The sequence below is a fragment of the Callorhinchus milii genome, unplaced genomic scaffold (assembly GCF_018977255.1).
Source record: "Callorhinchus milii isolate IMCB2004 unplaced genomic scaffold, IMCB_Cmil_1.0 Scaffold3, whole genome shotgun sequence".
Lineage (NCBI taxonomy): Eukaryota > Metazoa > Chordata > Chondrichthyes > Chimaeriformes > Callorhinchidae > Callorhinchus > Callorhinchus milii.
The window spans coordinates 9,530,759-9,547,993 of record NW_024704744.1 but is presented as its reverse complement, the minus strand read 5'-3'; the positions used below and the strand labels follow the sequence as shown (position 1 = coordinate 9,547,993).

General features: G+C 39.8%; 1 protein-coding gene across 1 annotated transcript in view; it reads right to left on the bottom strand.

Moving 5' to 3' along the window:
• Positions 1-17,235, bottom strand: part of LOC103179026 (CUB and sushi domain-containing protein 1) — a 1,038,598-nt gene that overhangs the window by 360,812 nt on the left and 660,551 nt on the right. Inside the window, exons 9-10 of the mRNA XM_042332909.1 lie at positions 11,230-11,354; positions 4,106-4,227 (exon numbers count right to left, since the gene is read on the bottom strand). Of these exons, the coding sequence (XP_042188843.1) occupies positions 4,106-4,227; positions 11,230-11,354 (247 nt within the window). The remainder of the gene's footprint in view (positions 1-4,105; positions 4,228-11,229; positions 11,355-17,235) is intronic.

Here is a 17,235-nt window from a genome sequence, read left to right as displayed (position 1 = left end):
ATGTCACAAGATTACCTCCGATTCCATTTGCTTCCATGAATTTGAATGATTTCGCTTTGAATGATTCACTTTGAATGCTGCGCTTTGAACATTTTTTCATTGTTGTAATTAAACTGAAGGAAGTATTTAGATATACAGGTACTTTTCTTTTGGAACCTGAATTTATTTTTGGTTCATGCATCAGACAACGAATAATTATGTGTCAGCATGTCTCAGTTTTGTATGAGTCAGAAGGTTCTAGGTTCAAGCCTTGGATCATGACTTGCCTGACATTCTAATGCAGGGCTTGGGTGTGCTGCATTGGTGGTGGTGCATTCATTTCACTCAGTTATCATTTAACATACTTGACAAAGCTAGGAAGACATGAGGTATGCAAACTATCACAAGAGACATTCAGATAAAGAAGGCCCTTTGGCCCATTTGAGCTCATCCTTTCTGCATACCCACACTGTCAAATTTGCATAACAGCGTTAAGCATTCTTTTAAAATGAGTCCGTGCCTCGGCCTAAATCACCCTTCTAGGTAACCTGTTCCAATCATGAAATAACCTCTGTGTAACAAAAAAACTTCCTGATGTCTGTCCTGAAATTACTCTTCATAATCCTGAACTTGTGTTCTCCTGCTGTCCTTGCCTTGTACTGTTGTTGGCTGAGCAGCCTGCCTGTCACCAGGGAAATAAGATTTGTACTGGAAATGCTCAGAACTAAGCATGGTGCATCCCTCCAGAGAAAGAGAACATATTCCATTCCAGACACAGAGAAATGTCTATGTATAGGTGGCATACATGGAACTCTCTGACTGTTTGGACACTCAAGCATGGTGATAGGTTTCCACACTTGTCAGACAACCAGCTGACCAGGTGAAACGATAAACCGAGGTCAGGTCAGCATGTTCAGATTGATATTAAAGATCCTGTGGCTGACCAAACAAAAATTGTAAAGGAAAGCTACATAATTACCATTAACCTTTATTAATGATTAGCGAAATCAGAATGAAAGGAATTTGAATTCACACTTAAAAAAATTAGGTCGCTATTTTTTTTCTGACCTGCATAGATCTTTAATACCCTGCATCTCTGATCTCCTTAACTTTGGTCAACTGAAAGCATGGCCTGTGAGGAGGTGAGGGTTTGTTACACGCTGTTTAATGACCAAATTGAGAACACATCACAGAGCTGAAGCAGTAATGACACTTATTCCTGTTTCCACACTTCTGTCAATCCGAAAGGGGATAATGTGGATAATACCATAAAGAGTACATGTGGCCTTATACTTTAAAATAGGTGCTAAGCAGATTTGGAGCTGACATACTCTCACCACTGAGTCAGAAAGACATGCTTTCAAACCCCATGTTGAAACTACAACTTTATTTAGTGCCCCTCACAGACGGCAACGTCCCAAAGCACTTGACATGGCAGAGTATTGCGCTGAGCGGGTGCGAGAGGGAAGGTGATCGTAGGCACAGTCGAAGAGGAAGGTCTTCAGCCGCGATGAACTCTTATAATCTACACTGACATTCCAGTGCAGTGCTGGTAGAATACGATACTGTCGGAGGTGCCGCCCTTCAAATTAAATGATAAAACAATGTCTTGATCGTTCAGCTTGATGTGAAAGATACCACAATATTATTCCAAAAGAGGAGGGAGTTTTCCCCCACTTCCTGACCAACAATCCCCCAAATAAAAACAAGTTCTTTACGTAATAGTTGTTTGTGGGATTTAGCTGTGCACAAATTGGCTGCCACATTTGCCTACATAATACAGTCACTACAGTATATCCTATGTCATGGATTGAAACGTCCGCCTGTTATGAAAGATACTATAGCAAATGTAAAGACAACACTTATAATGAATTAATATTATTATCTATTATTAAGTGGGGTGGGCTTAACTGTCAGTTGAGCCCACAACACAACCAATGTTTTAGTGCCCATGCTCATATACCTCCTGTTATCCATTAAAAGGATAAAAATCCTTACTTTCTCTCCTCCTCTCCTAAGCCTCAGTGTTTGAATGTTCTCTTGCACTGTAGATCTTCAGCTCCTGAGTGGAACTTTGTGCTTTTATCCCCTTCATTAAATTAAATTAAAAAATTCACATCATATCTCAAGTTAGTAATTTTTCCTCCTTTCCCTTCTCCCCCGCTCCTTAAAAAAGATATAAAATACGATACTCGCAAACCACATGTATTGCATTAACCCCCAGTTTTGACATTTACAAATGCCGAACCAGCAAATTCTAAGGTGGCAAACTCTGATAAAATGCCACTACACAGAATGGGCATTTCGAATACTTTCCACATTGGAGTGCTCCGAGACACTACCCCACGTGAAGGATGCTGTTTAAATGCAAGTTGTTAACGGAGTTTCCACAAGTTGCAATGACTACTTCTAGAGATGGTTCCAACAGGGAGTTCTCATTTGTGTATTCCAGAATCTTTACGAAAATACATAATTACATTTTTCACCCTATAGAACCATAGAAATAGAATCATAGAAGTTTGTAGCACAGGAGAAGGCCATTAAGCCATCATGCCCATGTTTGTTCTTTAAACAGCAATCTTTTCAGTCCCATGTAACAGCCTATTCCCCAAAACCCCTGCAGTTCATTCCATTATCAATTCAACCAACACCGCATTGAGATACAGTTCATCTTTCCTCCTTATTCCTCCCAGGAAGACAGCAACTCACCTGACTCAAGTGGTTACATGTCTGCAGACAGACTGTGAGTAACAATGCGCTTTTCAATTGCCTCTGTCATGTCCCAGGCTAAACCATTCCCTGTACTCATTACTAAAACGTAATTAAATTCAAACCGTCTGTTCATCATCGCTCCAAAGGAAGGGAAGGGAAAAATGTGCCAGAGACGCAAAATTCCACCTACCCTTACCTGATAAGATGCAATGGTCTTTTTGTTAAGTCTGAGGATAATTGTGGAGCTTTCAGCAATTCAGTGCTGTGTTGGAAGCCGTTTTTCTGATCTCCTTAGTAAAAAAAGGCTTCTAAAGTAATACTGAATTGAAGAATATTCCACAATTCTAGACTAAGATAAGATGGTGTCCAGGAAGGAAAAATAACTGCAAAGCTCCTAATTACTCTCCAGGTGGAATTGTGGATGTCACATGAGGTTTTGATGGCCTCTGACTCCATAAGCAGCCAAACAGCCCTCTGTTGGCCACTCACACATTGAGAATTAGTCCCTGGAGAGGTACAGGCTGAGAGGAGGTTGGCTCCGATGGAACTATTCCCCAGTCACTCTTAGTCCCTTCATAACTGCAGGAAAGCAGAGGAGACAACTGGAGGGTAAAAACATCAACCCATTGCTTCCAACAAAAGAGGTTGCATAGTATTTGAGAAAATAATTAAATGCGCAAATTTACTTTTCATAGGAAGGAGAATGCAAACCAGCGACAGATAAAACATCTGTTTTTAGTCCAGACAATGGTTCTTCACTCAGCTAAAGTGTGACTATACCAGGGGTGGAAAACCCATGGCCCTTGGGCCAGAAGTGGCCCGCGAGACGATTAAGAAGTGGCCCTCTGAACATTTGCACCAGTCCAGGTGAGTCTGTTCCAAATCAATGCCTAGTTTCCAATAGCTACTAAGCGGTGATTCCCACGGCGTGACCATCAATCAAGAAATATTCAATCAAGAAAATGTATTAGATTGGCCAAACAAAAAAGGTTTACCCTTGAAGAATTCTACCCTTCACTGTCTATGCTCCAGAACATCTTTATCATTCTTAAAACGCTGTGCTCCCTCGCATGCATTAGACTATAAGATTAAACAAGTTCAAATAAGTTCAGCTGCTTAAAAAGTACATATTAAGGTACACAATCGACAGCACCACAGTGAGGTAACTGATGCAACAATATTACGTTACTTGGAATTCCTTACATTTAATAACAATTTCTATTGTATTACATGAGAGAAATTTGCAGCCCACCCCGCCCCCCACGCCCGTCACCCTGGACGTACACAAAAATGACACACGGATCACTCCCCTCTCCTCTTTTGATGTTTACTCACACATTAAAAAAAAGATTGAGAAAGTTACACGGATACCCAAACCACAGGGAACTGACATCATTTCCAGGAAGAAGCTCACCTTCTCAGGGTCTGTTGTGGTAATAACCCAGACACAGTGGGCGTTGTTCTCATACTGGACAGGGTAGTTGGGTGATGTGATGATTCCACTTGGACCTCGGAGATTCGAGCCACACGTTCTGGCTGTGTCGGAAAAGGGGAATTGAGGAGAAAAAAAAGGTTACATTAAAAAGGTTCAAAGGGAATTTTACTATGTGTGCTCATCTATAAGAAAATAAATCACCTGGCAACATGAAAAAAACAGAAAACTTAGAAGCAAACATAAGAGGTTCCATCTGCCTGTTCAGATGGATGTTAAAAAGTCCTGTGAAGCGCTTTGGGGCGTCCTCCTGAAGGCAAGTATTATTATAATTATATTTCAAATCATGTTTTTCAAGTGGAGTTGTGATAAATCTATGAGCTGAATATTAGATGTTTAAAACTAAAGGACAATCACTCGGTTCTGATGAAGGGTCGTGGACCCGAAACGTTGACTCACTTTCCTTTCTTCATAGATGCTGCCTGACCTGCTGAGTGTTTCCAACGACTTCTGTTTTTGTTTCAGATTTCCAGCATCTGCAGTATTTTACATTTTGTAAAGGACAATCTCATGGTTATTATACTCAAAATCCTTACATTTGATGTAGCCATGGGAGGACATCTCAAAGCACATCACAGGATTTGCTGTGATGTGCAGAGACTGTGTGTTCTGTAGGGAAATGTGGAAGCCAACTTGCACACAGCAATGTAACAAACAGCCATGAACTGAATGACAAATTTTATCAGGGGGATTGTTGGCCAGGACACAGGGACGGTTAACATCAACCTGAATAGACAGACAGCACTTTGGTTTGTCTTATCAATAGGACAGAATCTCCAACAAGGCAGCACTCCCCTAGTAATGCAATGATGGTTCAGCCTTGACTGTGAATTCAAAGTCCCAACCCGGGGCTTGAATCCACAACAACAATGCATTTGTGGAGTGTCCCTTAAGCAGGGTAGTGTCCAGAGAGCTTGACAGTTGCGGAGCACATCACCGCTGTCAATCATTTATGAAGAACAATATATCAAGAACGCAGCTTTCTGTCTCTGAGGTGAGAGTACTACAAATGGAGCTAAGATGACCCCAGTACAGATTTCTCCATATATGTGCAAATATCGTAACTTTCACTGCAATGCTTACAAATTATATAGTCACTACATTCTACAAGAAAATTCTTTGAGACATTGAAACAATATAAGGCACTATTTCAAGTACAAGGATTATTGTTATTATGATGATGTTGAATCTATTGACAAGCACATTTGTGTATGTGGTGGAGAATTAACTTATGTTGTCAAAGAATATCTCTCTGTTTCCCTATTACGTCCACAGTTCTGAAAGTGTGGCATTTAATCAGTTTTGCTGCATGGAAAGTGCAATGTTCTGTAGAAACAGCAGGCTGGCCAGCCAGGCAGTCAAGAAGGAATTACATATGCCTATGAATTTTTGAAGCCTTGTAAATCCAGGAATTTCAAGAGGCTTCTCAAATCCTGGCTAATTACTGAAGGGTTGGGAAACAATCTTTGAAAGCTAAAAATCAATCATTTAATTAAAAATAAGAAAATAAGATTGATGGTCCACCATAGTTTTAGGAGTAGAAGTTGAACTTTTTACCTCTCCACATTCCTTCACTTCACATAAGAGTGCTAGGTCTCCAAAGAAAAAAAAGCTTACATTTGAACATCATTATTCCTTTCAATTGTTTTAGGGTCATTGTAATAATAAATAATCCTTGCATTTGATATAGCACCTTTCACATCTTCTAGACATCTCAAAGTGCTTCACAGAATATATTGTAAAGTAAATTGACTGTATATTTGTGGGCAAAAGGCGGCAGCTAATTTTGCACAGCAGTGTCCTACAAGGTCGTGGATTGAGTGACCAAATTATTGTTGTTTTTAATGTAGAATAGCAACACAATAGTACAGAAATGCAAAAGACTATTGCTGTCCATCTGGCCAGACCCCACATGTAGTGATATATTGTTGCATTCTATGAATTTCTTGGGAGCGTTTCACAAAGATGGGGTTGGACACTGAACAAGGGAGAAGGAAAGGCGGGAGGTGACAGTATATATAGTCAAAAAAGTAGATCTTTAGGTTTAAAGACAGATAGAGAGGTGAAGTGATCGAGGGATGGAATTCCAGAGGTTAGGAGATAATCCTAGAACAGTTAGACTAATTATGGTAATACAAGAACTGTGCTGCTTCTGCATACATACTACAGTTAGTTGAGTTCAGGGGTTCGCCCATATAATGCAGTTTGATATAGTGCTGCCTTCCTCACGGTGTGGGCGAAGCTGTTAAACAACCAGCCAAAGTCCATTCATGGTCATGTTTCAATGCTTGACAAGAAGACCAATGACCAAAGTACAAGCCCAAATCTTTCAGGATCTCTCTCTGTAGATCTTGTTCAGGAAACAGGTTTGCTCAATTGAGATAATTACATTTGTTGAACTAATTGATTAATGAATTGTTTATTGCTGAGCCTTTTTTTGAAAAAACAAAACAGGAGTCGATCACTGAATCAAACCAAAACGCAGTTAATTCCAATGCGTCACACATTCAAGGTTGTGGTGTTGTTATCTATTCCTTTCCCTGCTTCATTTCCTTTGCCTTCTTATCATTAACTTCCCTCATGTTCTCACCTCCTCCTGTAGAAAACAGAATTAGCATCACAGATCTAAAGCCATCTCTGCTTTTTGGAGCTTCACAAATGGCTCACTGCGTAAATATACCAGACAGTTCCATGGTGACCAAAACTGGCTGAGGAAGTCCCAATCTTGATCCCTGATCTCTGCTGAGTTCATGCACCAGCATCTTCCTACCATTCCAACCTGCTTACATCCCACTCCAACAACCTTTGCTCCACCATTGGTGGCTGTGCTTTCAGCCACGATACCTGAAACGTTGGAATTATCTGCCTCTCAATCCTTTCGCCTTAACCCCTCCTGTCCATTTTCAAACCTCCCTTTGTTCGACATCAAGCTCTACAACTGTTAAGCACTCCGACACTCTACCTGCATGAGGGGCAAGTTGATGTTCGTGTTAAGTTGGCTCGGATCAGCTGAAGACTCAGTAGGGAAACTACAATTGACCTCGGCATTCTTAACCAAGAGTGGTGAAAAATCCGGAGATATCCCCAACTGTCCACCAATAAGTTACACTTATGCAAAATCACGGGTATACGTTTCCTGTTGAAAATTTCTGCTTGTTGTAAGTTCTCTTAATAGCACAAAGAGGGAACATTACGCAACAAAATGGAAACAACTTAAAAGATATTATACAGGTTTCCTAAAATACAAACAAACAAATTTGTTATTAAATTTGTTACTAAACGCCTGTAAGTGGGATCTTCTAAAATCAGCATTTCCATTTCGGTAATCTAACTACAGAATCTCTGGATACAGAGTGTTTGAGAAATGTTCTCCTTGACAGATGAGGCTCAATTCACTCAGTGGCACCTGTGACAAGCATGTTTATTGCTCCTGTTCCTACGGTTTTATCTTCAAATGAACAGTGCACTATCAATCTGCTCTGATGAATTCTGTAATACCCTCACATTTATCAAGAATGGTGTAATGATACATTGTAATGCATGTGTAAGGAACAACACCATGAAAGAATGTATATGCTAATCCAGCCTTCCTTGAAATGTCTTGGGATTTACTTAGTAATTGGAGCCTTGTTATAATGTGTGTGCCTGTGCGTGTGTGGGTTAAGGAACCATAAAATCCCAGTGCATAAAAACAGTGCTGTCAGGGGCATGATTACTGTTCAGGGCTTTTTCCAAACTGTGCATACATGGAGAAAGATGAGGCTGGACAAGTTGAGAAGCCCAAATGGCCAACTACTAACTCAAAGAGGTATGTCCTGAGATGGATCTTGAAAGAGGGAAGGGAGCGAACAAGTTGGAGGGAGTCTGGGATGGAGTTCCAGAGAGTGGGAGCATAATGGCTGAAATGTTGCTGTGAGCAGTACTGTGTGGAGTACTCTAGTTGTGGCCTGACCAGAGCATTGTACAGTGTGAGTACGACTTGCCATCCTCCTCCCCTGCCTCTCCACTCCCTCTTCACTTCAATGGGATTGCACTCGCCTGGTTCGAATCCTACTTCACCAACTGCAATCACTTTGTCTGAAATGTTTTTTCTCCAGGCCCCACCTGGTCACCTGCAGCATACCTCAAGACTCCATCCTTGGCCCTCCCTTATTTTCCTTATTGATATGCTCCCTCTCAGTGATTTGGAACTAGTTAGAGTCAAATTTGTTATATTTCTTAAGAGATATATTAATACAAAATATGTAATTATCTCTTTCCTCAGATGACACATGTGCTGAGGAATGAATTTTTCAACACATTTGATAATTTAGAAATCCAGGAATTCCACATTTCTTATTAATAAATTGCTGAGCAATATAGCAAGTTAGATCTCAGCATCTCATTTGTCCACTTTACTGATTATCAAGCTCTATTAATTCTTATAAAGATGCAGATTTCATAGCCTGACTGATCAAAAAGCTGAAAAACTCTGGATTGAAAGATAAGACCATAAGACGTAGGAGCAGGAGTAGGCTATTTGGCCCCTCGAGCCTGCCCCACCATTTAATAAGATCATGGCTGATCTTCCAACCTAATTCCATTTACCCATATCCCTTAATCCCTCTATCCTTTAGAAATCTATCAACCTCAGTCTTGAATATGTTCAAGGACTGAGCATCCACAGCCTTCTGCGGTAGAGAATTCCACAAATTCGCTACCATCTGAGTGAAGAAATATTTCCTCAACTCAGTTTGAAAAGGCTGGCCCTTAAGCTTAAGACTATGACCCCTAGTTTTAGATTCTCCAACCAAGATAACTGAAAGCTCCTGCTGCTGAACTCACAAAAGACCGGAAGACTAATCCAGCCTTCAAATCTTTGCTGTGACAAAGCATCTGAAGACAATTGGTTCACAGAGATCTTCAGTTCTTTGGGAAAAAAATATGTACACGATATTTCTTCAATCACTCAAATTATTTGCTTGAAATAATTATAAGCATTTTATTCTGTTACTTTATATAAATGTAGCGTGTCAGCCTGAAACAGTTAGTAGCAATATTGCCTCTGAGTCAGAAGGAAATATTGTCCTTATTGTCCAAGTCCTGGTTTCATCAGGACTTCGAAATCACTCTCGGTAAACATTCCAATGCAGTGCTGGTGGGGAGGGAAGCACTGACTGTCCTTTGGATAGATGTTAAACCAAGGTCCAGTCTACCTCTTACCAGGTAGACATTAAAGATCCACAACACTATTCTAAAACACAAGTGAATTTCTCCCTGAATACTGACTAATAATGGCCCAGGTAGAATTGATCATTCACTTCATGGCTGTTTGCGGGTCATTTCTGTACTGCTGTGTTCGCTACAAAACAACCATCACTACTTTACGCTTGGGGGTTGCATCTCAAGGGGAAGTTAATGTGACTTAGCTTATCTCACAACCAGCCACAGTTTTGATACAGCGAATAGAGATGTTTGGGAGCTAGTCCATGCTTTACTAAAGAGAAACATAGCGAGCATAGGAGGACCTATTAGAAGACAATGGAGGAAAATAAACACCCTTTTTTTCTCTTCATATTTTGATCACTTCCACCACTTTTATGTTCCAGAGACTGGTAAATTCAGCAGAGACAAGCTACTGACATTTCCTAAGTAAATCCAATCCAAAAGACTTGATGGGAAACCAATTTAATTTCTCATCTGAAGGACGGCAACGCCAACAGTGCAGCACAGCCCTAGCACTGCATTGGAGTATCAGCACAGACTTTCTGCTGGAGTCCTGTAGCTCAGTGGTTAGAGCACTCGCTTTGCAAGTGAGAGACCTGAGTTCAATTCCAGGCAGGGCGAAACCTTGGGCAAGTTTCCTTACTCCACACGCCTAATAATAATCCCTTCAAAAACCAAAAACAATAATTAATTGGTCATTTTCAATCTACGACTGTTTGTGGGACATTGCTGTGCGCAATTGGCTGCCGCGTTCGCCCACAAATATACAGTCAATTCACTTTGCAGTATGTTCTGTGAAGCGCTTTGGGACGTCCTCCCGACGTGAAAAGCGCTATATCAAATGCAAGGATTATTATTATTATTATGAGCTCAAGATCTGATGTAGGGCTTGAACCCATGCCTTCTCATTCAGAGTTGAGAGTGCTACCAGCTGAGCCAGGCTAGCATACTTTGTGGGGTGAAAATGTTTCAATTCCTACAAAATAGTTTAGTTGGTTAAACTCCATCAGTGCCCCGACAGACATGCAGGGATCCCCAAGCCTTGGCTCTTGGCAGCATCCGGCAATGGAATTCGGTAAGGATCCATCCCTAGCGGGACAGAGTGCGCGTTCCATTCCAATACCCTGGAATTCCCAAATGTAGGTGATATGCATGGAGCTATCAGACTGGTTTGGATACTGTTAAGTGTGGTGGTGGGTTTCCACCTGTGTCAGACACACCGTTGACAATAAAAGGAAGTTCATTCAGAGCAGAAATTATTGTACCTCATGTTGCTTTTCTTCTTATAATAAATAAAAATAATAACAATCCTTGCATTTGATGTAGCACTTTTCACATCTTCTAGACATCTCAAAGCGCTTCACAGAATGTGCTGTAAAGTGAATGACCGTATATTCAATTATATTAAATTATATTATATTAAATTATATTTTATATTATATGTTAAATTATATTATATTATGTTAAGTATATTCAGGAAAGGGAAAGGAACACACTGCATCGCTGGGATCCAGGAAACAGACATTTGTGGGAGAGGAGTTGGTTGTGGGAGAGGGTTGTGAGGGTTGGTTGTGTCTCGTCGTGTGGCTGTCACACGACGAGAAGGATATAACAGCAATGGAAAGAGCACGGCTGAGGTTTACTCAGATGACATTAGGGCTGGCAGGTTATTGCCATCATGATAGATTGGCTAGGCTAAGCTTTTTATCAATAAAGGGCAACTAAAACAGGTGTTTAATATTATGAGGGTTTGTTAATGTTATCGTAAATAGGCTGTTTCCAGTGATTATATCCTTCCTGTAAATTACCCCCAGTTGTGAATGTGCGTTTTGATGACTTACCTCGACAGAATGGCCTGTGGTCACTCCAAGCAGCCAATGTGTCAGTCACTTTCTGACAAGTGATGCTCTTGGACCCTTGAAGAACATAGCTGTCATCACATGAGAATTGTAGACTGGCTCCCACCCTGAGGGAATTACAATAAAAATATCCTTGGTTAACATCACACACAATTTCAAATTAATAGATTATAATCTATTAATGTCTTACAAATTTATAGCCCACTCCACTCAAAAATGAGTGAACTCAATTTTCCATTCAGTTATTTTTATTTCAAATCAATAGAAAATTAAATTAAAGCCATGTATCAAGTATATAAATGCAGATATCTCTCAAAATCCAAGCACTCACTACCGAAGTCATTATATGATAACAAATCTTGCACTTGTCACATCAGAAATGGCTCAAAGTGGTCAACAGGATATACTGTAATATATAGTGACTTGTGTATTTTGCAAATGAACGGATCAACCGATTTGCGTAGTGACATCCCACAAACAGCAGTAAAGTGAATGACCAATTTTATCTAGGAGATTGTTGGCCAGGACACAGGGAGAAAATCCCTTCTCTTTTTGAATAGTGCCGTGAGACTTTAACATCCACCTAAACAGGCAGACAGGACCTCAGATTAACAAAGTGTAAAACCCGGGAGATCGAGGTTGAAGAAAGCAAAATTCTGATTATTTGGATGTTGGCAGAAAGTTGCAATCAATCCCAATTGCCTGACTAGATAAAGTAACACCAAAAGTTTGCTGGCTACATTTGGAGCGCGGTGTTAAATCACAACAATTAAGATATGGAAAAATAATAATAATCCTTGCATTTGATACTGCCCCTTATCACATCACTGAAGTCTCAAAGCGCTTCACATGATATACTGTAAAGTGTAGCGACTGTGTGTTTTATGGTTGAAAAGGTAATACTAGATAAATTACAGAAGTTTAAAGAGGACAAAACCCTTGACTCAGATGGAGTGCACCCAAGTATTCCTCAGAAAGCGAGGGAGGAGATAGCTGAGGCTCTAGTACATAGTTAAGAACGCAATAGAGAAAGGACCCGTGACAAAGAACCGGGCGGAGGCGGCCAGTGTAATAACTATTTCTTAAAAGGGTGATAGACCTAATCCAGGAAACTACAGGTCCGTCATTTGAACATTGCTTGTGGGTAGAGCATTGTAATCCTAATAATAAAAGAAGCAACTAGTCAGCTCAAGGAGGAAAATATAATTAAGAGCTTGAATTTACAAAGGAAGGTCATGCTTGACTCACCTTATCAAATTCTTTGAAGATGTAACAGGTAAAATAGTCAAGGGAAACACAGTAGTTTATTTGGATTTCCTGAGGGACTTTGATAAAATGCCACATGAGAGACTCATGACTAAAATTAGGACATGTGGAGTTGTGCAAGAGGTAGCAGAATGGATTAAACCACAGACTGAATAATCCACTCTGCCTGACACAAAACATAACAGCAATGGAAAGAGCGTAGCTAAGGCTTACAGGGATGATACCAAGAAAGGCAGGTTATTGCCGTCAGGATAGACTGGACAGGTTAAGTTTTTTATCACTATTTAAGGGAGAACCTAAAACAGGTGTTTAAAATTATAAAAGGGTGTGATAAGGTTAGCATAAATAGGCTGTTTCCACTGGCTTGGGAGTCTGTAACTAAGATAATAAGATAACAACAATAAGATAATGACTGGGCAATCTAAAAGAGAATCTAAGAGAAAAAGAAGATAAGGAGAATGTGGAACTTGCTGCTGAAGTTGTTTTGAAACGCATAGTATAGATGGATTTAAGAGGAAGTTAATATACACATGAGAAAGAAGGGAATACTAATAAACCTTTCACTTAATATAGTACCTTATCATGTCTTTAAGACATCTCAAAGCGCTTCACAGAATATACTGTAAAATTAATTGACTATGTATGTTGTGGGTGAAATGGGAAGGAGTAAGCAATGGGTGAGACACTTGTGTGGAATATGAACACTGGTATGGACTTATTGCGCCTTACGTTTATGTGTAGTCAACATAAACTATGTAAATCTGTAGTAGTCAGAAGTAAGTAAAATCTTTCTGAATTCAAGAACTGATGCTCGTGAAAGTTCAGCCAGCTGCGGCTTCTGAAGTTATAACACTCACAAATTATAACAAATAGTACTTGTATTTGATATTAGCACGTCATGTTCAAGCACTTCATATAACAAGTTACTCTGAAGTATATTGTGATGCAGCATCTGTTTTGGTAAATCTGGGTTGAGACAGGAAAATTGGACAGGACAGGAGATGAATTCCAAGAAACACTCTGAAATAGCGTCACACTATTTTTTTTTAGAAATTTTGGTACATTAGAAGGCCATTTGGCCCATCGTGTCTATACTGCCTATAACAGATCAACTGAGCTAAATGTCTCTCTATAAAGTCTCTACTGAAGGACACTGCCTCCTCCAATGCTGGATTCCTCTTTACAGTAATGTACAGCAGGGAGGGAGTGCAGCATTAATAATAATCTTTGCATTTGATATAGCACCGTATTACATCATTGAGATGTCTTAAAGCGCTTCACAGAATATATTGTGAAGTCGATCGAAGGTGTATTTTGTGGGTGAAACAGGGCAGCCAATTGTGCACAGCAGTGTCCCACAAGCAGTTGTAGATTGAGTCACCAAATTGTTGTTGTTATTTATTTATTTTTGAAAAATTATTCAAGGTGAGTGCTCTAATCACTATGCTACAGGACTCCAAAGCCTAGTTTTGTAACCTAATTTATGAGTTTGTCTTCTTGCTTGGGGCATGAACCAGTAAACTCTGAACCAGGGCTAATTTGCATTTTTTTTTAGAGAGGGAATAAATTCAAAGTTAATTTGCTCAATAGTCAAACACACCTTATTATGTTTCCATTGTTACCAGAATGTAAATAATGAATTACTTCTGATGCCTAATCCACCGGAAACAAAAACATGACTCTCCATTAAAATACATTTACCATTCAAGACAGAATCGAGCTACTAAATTATACTCCAGGATTAATAGCTCACACCTTTACATATACTCAATATTTAGATGTGGAATTCTCTAGTGTTTTCGTGTTTTACATTTTAAAACACAGGGTAATTAACAACTAGAACAGATTACCAGCGAGGGTGATTGAGGCCAGGACCTTCTTGAGGATAATGAGAATATGAAACTCACTTCAAGAAGCCAAGATTGAAGCAGAAAACATCAATAACAATAATAATAATCCTTCCATTTCATATAGTGCTTTCACGTCTGAAGGACATCTCAAAGTTCTTCACAGGATTCACTGGAAAATGCATTAAAATGCAGTGGCTGTGCATCTGCAAGCAAATGTGGCAGCCAATTTACAGACATGGCAGCAATGTCCCCAAAACAGCAATGAAGTAAATGACCATCTGAGAGACCACTGGCCTGGAAACTGGGATAAGCTCTTTCACTTTCTGAATAGAGCCATAGTATTAATGTTCACTTGGAAAGGCAGACAGGACCTTGGTTTAATGTTTTTGAAGGACAGCATCTCCATCAATGCAACACTCCCCACCATCCCCCTACCCTGCCCCATTCTTGCCCACCCCCAGAAATGTACAAGAGGATCAGCATAGACAAGATGAGGCAAAACCCCAACATAATATTGATAATAATCTTTGCATTTGATATAGATCCTTATCACATCTTCGAGATGTCTCAAAGCGCTTCACAGAATATACTGTAAAGTGATTTGACAGTATACGTGTGGGCGAAACACGTAGCAGTGTTTCACAAACAGCTTGAGTGATCCAATTTTTTTTAAGGAATATTACCCCTGGAAAAGTGATCCTCCAATTGACTTTGTGGGACATTGCTGTGCACAATTAGCTGCTGCGTTCGCCCACAAAAATATATAGTCAATTCACTATACAGTGTGTTGTGTGAAGCGCTTTGGGATGTCCTCCCGACGTGAAAAGCGCTATCAAATGCAAGGATTATTATTATTATTAAGGCATCAATTGGCATTAAATAGTGAAATTGGAGGGAAATAAAGGTTCTCTATCAATATTTTTGTACACTTCCAATCAGCTCAGCAGAGTTCATGCATCAATCAATACAACACAGTGAGAACCTTATATTTTTAAATGGGATTCATCAGCTAAGACACATGAATCTCCTTATCTGCCAAAGTAGTATTTGCTATTTGATTAATGAGGCACTTAAATCTCACAGAGAATAACTAAACTGAGCCAAATTCTGTCGGTACAGCAAACCACAAACTGATGGATGGGGAGACACAAGCGAATCGCTGTGTGTGACAGCTAATCTTTCCCACTGAAACTGAACTTTTCTGCTGTTGTAAAATGAATACTTCTGAACACGTGAATGTGGAAATTGTTTGGAGATTCCAGAGTCCAGCAGCCTTGGAGCCTGGGCTTTAATAATAATATGCTTTATATTTCACATAGTACTTCATACCATGTTGGGAATGTCTCAAATTGCTTCGCTGAGAATAATAATAATAAACCTTGGATTTCATATAGTGCCTAATCAAGGCTTTGAGACATCTCAAAGCGCTTCATAAAATATATTGTAAAGTCAATTGACTGTATATTTTGTGGGCAAAACACAGCAGCGAATTAGACACAGCAGTGTCCCACAAACAGTCAGGGATTCAGTGACCAAATTATTATTATATTTTAAAGGGATTATTAATCTTCTGTAAAGTGTAGTGACTGTTAGCTGTGCAGGTGAATGTGGTAGGCAATTTGCACATATCAATGTTCCACCAACAGCCATGAAGTGAATTATCATTTTTTAAAATCTAGGCACAATTGATCAGGAGAAACTCCCTTCTCTTTTCAAATAGTGCAATGGGACCTTTAAAGTCCAGATGAACAGGAAGATCAAACCTCAATTTAATTTCTTATCCAAAGGACGGATCCTGTGACAACACAGACTCCCACAATATTGCACTAGAGTGTAAGTGTACCCTTTGAGTTATGAGTTTCATTGCAGGGCTTATACCTTCAACCTTCTGATTCAGAGTAATAAAGTAATAAAATAAAGTAGTGTCAGCTTGGCTCAGTTGGTAGCACTCTCCTGATCTCCAAGTCCAAAGGCTGTCAATCTAATACAGTGCTGGGGGTACGTAGCATTGTTGAAGATGTAGTTATTCAAATGAAATATTAAACCAACGTTCCCTCTGTCTGTCAGGTGGGCATTAAAGATCCCTTGGAACTACTTGAAAAGTGAAGTGCATTTTTCCTGATGTCCTGGACAACAATCCACCTGAATCAAATTGGTCAATCACTTCATGGCTGTTTATGGGACATTACTGAGTGCAAATTGGTTGTCACGTTTGTTTACAAAATACCCAGTCACTATACTTCATATTACGTGGTGTGCTGTAGTTCAGCGGTTAGAGCACTTGCCTTGCAAGCGAGAGACCTGGGTTTGTTTCCTGGCAGGGCAAAATGTTGGGCAAGTTTCCTTACTCCACACGCCTCTGTTTACCTAGCAGTAAGTAGGAACCTCGTTGTTAGTGGATTGTCGGATCACTTTCCCAGGTGTAATAATTCTCCCTTGCCAGCTTCAAGACCCACCTCAACACCCTCTTCTTCGATTGTGCTTTTGATCTCTCTGTTTCCCCCCTGCCCTCCACCCTCCCCCACCCCTACCCCCAGCTCGGGTCCGTAACCCTGTCTGTCCAGCGCCTTGGCACATCCTCCCGACATGAAAGACGTTTTACAAATGTAATTTTGTTGTTGTTGTTATTTAAATGTAAATTGTATTCAAATTGTGTAACCTACTGTAAAGCTGAAATTACCATGTTTTTCCCTAAAAATAAATCACAAGACAAATGTATTTCAACTGCAATGATTATTGACACTATTTGTCAAAGAATATAGAATGTGTTTGCAAATTGTTTAACAACAAATACAAACAACAATTATATTGCTGATACTCCTAAACGGAGGCACCACTTATTTACTGGGCAACAGGAAATAACTGTCTCACT